Source organism: Papaver somniferum, chromosome 7 (assembly GCF_003573695.1).
Source record: "Papaver somniferum cultivar HN1 chromosome 7, ASM357369v1, whole genome shotgun sequence".
NCBI classification, from domain to species: Eukaryota; Viridiplantae; Streptophyta; class Magnoliopsida; order Ranunculales; family Papaveraceae; genus Papaver; species Papaver somniferum.
Genome location: NC_039364.1, coordinates 93,670,245 through 93,673,795, shown reverse-complemented (window position 1 = coordinate 93,673,795; position 3,551 = coordinate 93,670,245). Strand labels below are relative to the sequence as shown.

The window sequence follows — 3,551 nt, the reverse complement described above, 5'->3', positions numbered from 1 at the left end:
AAACGGCATCTTGGTGTAGCAGTATAGGCCCCTCGGCGTGAAGAAGGAGGTGTGTTCTTGATCCTCGGGGGCCAACGGGATCTGGTTATACCCCGTGTATCCATCCATCAATGTTAGTGCATCGTGCCCTACTATAGATTCCACCAGTTGATCGATGCTTGAGAGAGGGAAACTGTCCTTAGGACAGGCTTTGTTCAGGCCGCTGAAGTCAATGCAGATTTTGAATCCTACGTTTTTCTTTGGTACCACGACCATGTTGGATATCCACTGTGGGTAGTGCGATTTACTGATTATTCCCGATTCTTGTAACTTCTTTAACTCCTTCTCGACGGTTGTGTGTAATTCTGGTGCGACTCGCCTCATCTTTTGTCGGACTGGTTTGAATCTTCAGTCGATATTTAAATGGTGACAGCATACCTCCGGATCTATGCCCTCCATATCGTGCACGTTCCATGCGAACGCGTCCATGTTTTCCTTTAGCACCGCCACGAGCTGGTTTACTTTTTCGCCCGATAGTAAGGACCCGATCCTTATTATCCTTGGTTCTTCTATAGTTCCTAAATTAATCTCCCGAGTAGGTTCCACGGCCGAGAAGTTTGGTTTTGATTCCTTCATCGGCGTCGTCTCCTTTAATTGCTATGAAGGCTCGTTTCCTTGTGTTTCGTATGTCATGACCGACTGCGGAATAATTCTTTCCAGTTCCTCTGCGGCTTTGGTTTCTTTAGCCTTGTTCTTCTCACTCCTTTGTCGTGCTCGCCGCTCCTCATTTATTTTGGCATCGACCTGCATGCACTGTCGGGCTGCCTGTGAATCTCCTACGACCTCAGCTATCCCCTTGTACGTTGGGAATCGTAGCCTCTGATGATAAGTCGATGCCACTCCTTTGATTCCCGCGATCCACGGTCTCCTGATAATAGATTCATAAGGCGAGGCGAGATCGACCACACCGAATGTAATTAACGTATCTGGGTAACCACCTCCGTCCGATACCCTTAGGGTTACTTCTCCCTTTGGGATGGTCACGGTCCCATTAAAACCGTAGATACGATATGTCGATGGGACGAGTATATCATCTGACAACTCCATCCTCTTGAACGTGTCGTGGAAGAGTACTTCGACTGAGATCCCACTATCCACTAGTATCCTTCTTACCCCCATTCCTCAATCAGCAGGGTGATAACCAAGGGATCACTGTGAGCTTGGCCGTTCATCGGGACATCCTGAGCCGAGAAAAAGATGGGTCGCAGCATCCAGGGTTCCATCGGCAAAGTTTTTGCTACACTGAAAATTTCCTTCCCATTATGATCCCTCTTGTGGATTCTATACATGATTCCAGGATTCAGATTGTACGCTTGAGTGGCCGAATGCGAAATCGTGTTGACAAACCGCGTGGATCTGTCGATTCTGACCTGGTGGACGGGTGCATCGGGCGCTGCGGTCATCTGGGCTGGGTGTCGGACAAACTGTCTCAGGTAACCATATCGAATAAGATGTTGCACGATGTCTTTTACTTATCGACAGTTATTTGTAGAATGACCTCAATATTGATGATAATGGCAATACTCTGGGTTATCCTTGGTCTCCTCGAACTGTATCCCTCTTGAAGATGGGTATATGATGTCACTCCTTTTCTCGACCTCTTTGAAGATTTCTTCTAGTGGAGCATTCAAAGGGGTGTATGTTCTCGCCTCGTGCCTCGGCCTCTTTCCTTTAGCTACCCATTCATTCTTCCCATTTCCTCGCGTAGGTGGGCTCGGCCTCTTCTCGGGCCGACGTTGAACATCGTCCGATGTGGACTCGGGCGCCGCACTAGCCTCTTGCACTCCCATATCCCTTGATTCTTCCTGAATTTCTTCCAGGGAGATGAAATCTTCTTGCATTTTCCTCATTTCCTTCAATGTTTGCGGCTTTTCAGTGAACATGGCTATCCAGATGGGATCCGACCTCCCTAGTACGTTTTCGAACCCGAATATCTGCTGGTCGACTGGTACCTTCCCAATTTCTGTACACAAATTTCTCCATCAATCGGTCAATGATCTGAGAGGCTCTCTAAACCGTCGGGCCAAGGTGAATAAGCTGTTGACCCTGGGCCGAGGTCTGTTGTTATGCATGTAAGTTTCAAGGAAGGCTTCGACTAGAGTCTCGTAACTGTCAACTTTTCCTGGTGAGAGGTTGTATAACCATTTGCTTGTCTCTCCTTCCAGGCTTGCTGGGAAGAACTTACACATTACCACCTCATGGTTTTTCCATTGGATTAAGGACATAGTGTACATCTTCAAATGCTCAACTGCGTCTCCCGTGCCGTCGAACCTGGATGGGAAGGTGGGGAGCGTGCACTTAGGTGGGAAGGCCCTTAGTTCTATCTCTTGGGTGAAAGGGGTCCTCTCGGCCTCGCTTATGATCTCGGCTAGCTTATCTTCTTCGCCGGTTCCTGACAACTTCCTTATCTTTTCTTCTAACTCTCTTAGCTTGGCTTCGGTCGCATTATCGGACCTTGTGTTCCTCTGCTGATTATTCCTCTCGTGCCTCTCGTTGTCTTTTGATGAATCCTCGGGTGGACCGTATCCTCTGATAGGTGGTGTCAGGGGTGGTCCTGATCGACCGGAATTGCTCGGTCCTACCGCTGGTGGTACTTTCCCAATTCGGCCTTGGTGACCTGATGTTCCTCGGCTAGAAGATCCTCTCGACCTCGACCTTAGGTTCCGTAGTTGATAGTTCTCGAACTCTAGAGCTAGGTTCCTCTGCTGAAGATCCCTTAAAGCCGCCTCTTGACTTCTTTGGCTTTCTAGAATTGCGAGTAGTGTTGGATCTGTACTCTCATGGCTAGAGTGACCATTTGGATGGCCTAAATGGGCAGGGGGTGGCGCCGTCATCACAGGTGGTGGAGGTGGTACAGTGGGGGGGTATCTGAGTCGATGCCTCCGGATCGACCCCGATAGTTGTTTCTCGTCCTAGTTGTACTCTCCTGAATCGTTCTTGCTCTCGCCCGAGGGCTTCTTGATACTCAGCTTGTCGTCTGATGTTTCGTCTCTGGGCATGCAGGATTAACGCTTCTTCATCATCTTCTGTGTCAGTCGTGGTAAGTCCATGTATTTGATCATCCCTCCTTGGGGGCGAGGCGATTTTCTCCAGAGGCGATGGGTCATCGTCTCGTCCCAGATCAATCTCCTCGTCTACAGTTGGCATACCCCTTGCAGTAGCTCGTGATTCCTCTGGTGGTGGATGCCCGTCATTCCCTCGCCTCGGCCCAGTTACTCCTCCTCGCATGCTACTGCCGGTGATTGTGCGGTTCCTCAGAGTTCTTCCTATCCCTGACGTGCTAGCCATCGAACACAGTGTGTTGTGAGTCCGAAAGTCGTCCCTACCTACGTCAGCGAAAACAGACAACACCTTACTTTGACCTGTTTTTGAAAAGTTTCTATAGTACATACGGGTTTTTTTTTTTTTAAAAAAAAAAAAGGTGACTGACACTAAAATTGAGTCTCAAAAGTACGATTCCCTTTATCCTACCACGCTGACCTCGCCAGTTTGCCCTGTTTAGACTCTAAGTG

At 48.9% G+C, this 3,551-nt stretch overlaps 1 protein-coding gene across 1 annotated transcript; it reads right to left on the bottom strand.

Moving 5' to 3' along the window:
* Positions 1-636: 636 nt before the first annotated feature.
* Positions 637-1,158, bottom strand: LOC113294920. The gene has a single exon (XM_026543291.1). It carries the CDS (start codon positions 1,156-1,158, stop codon positions 637-639), a length of 522 nt encoding a protein of 173 aa, XP_026399076.1.
* Between the last annotated feature and the right edge of the window lie 2,393 nt (positions 1,159-3,551).

Coding starts and splice junctions, on each gene's coding strand:
- LOC113294920 (XM_026543291.1), bottom strand. CDS start 1,158: ATGGGGGTAAGAAGGATACTAGTGGATAGTGGGATCTCAGTCGAAGTA.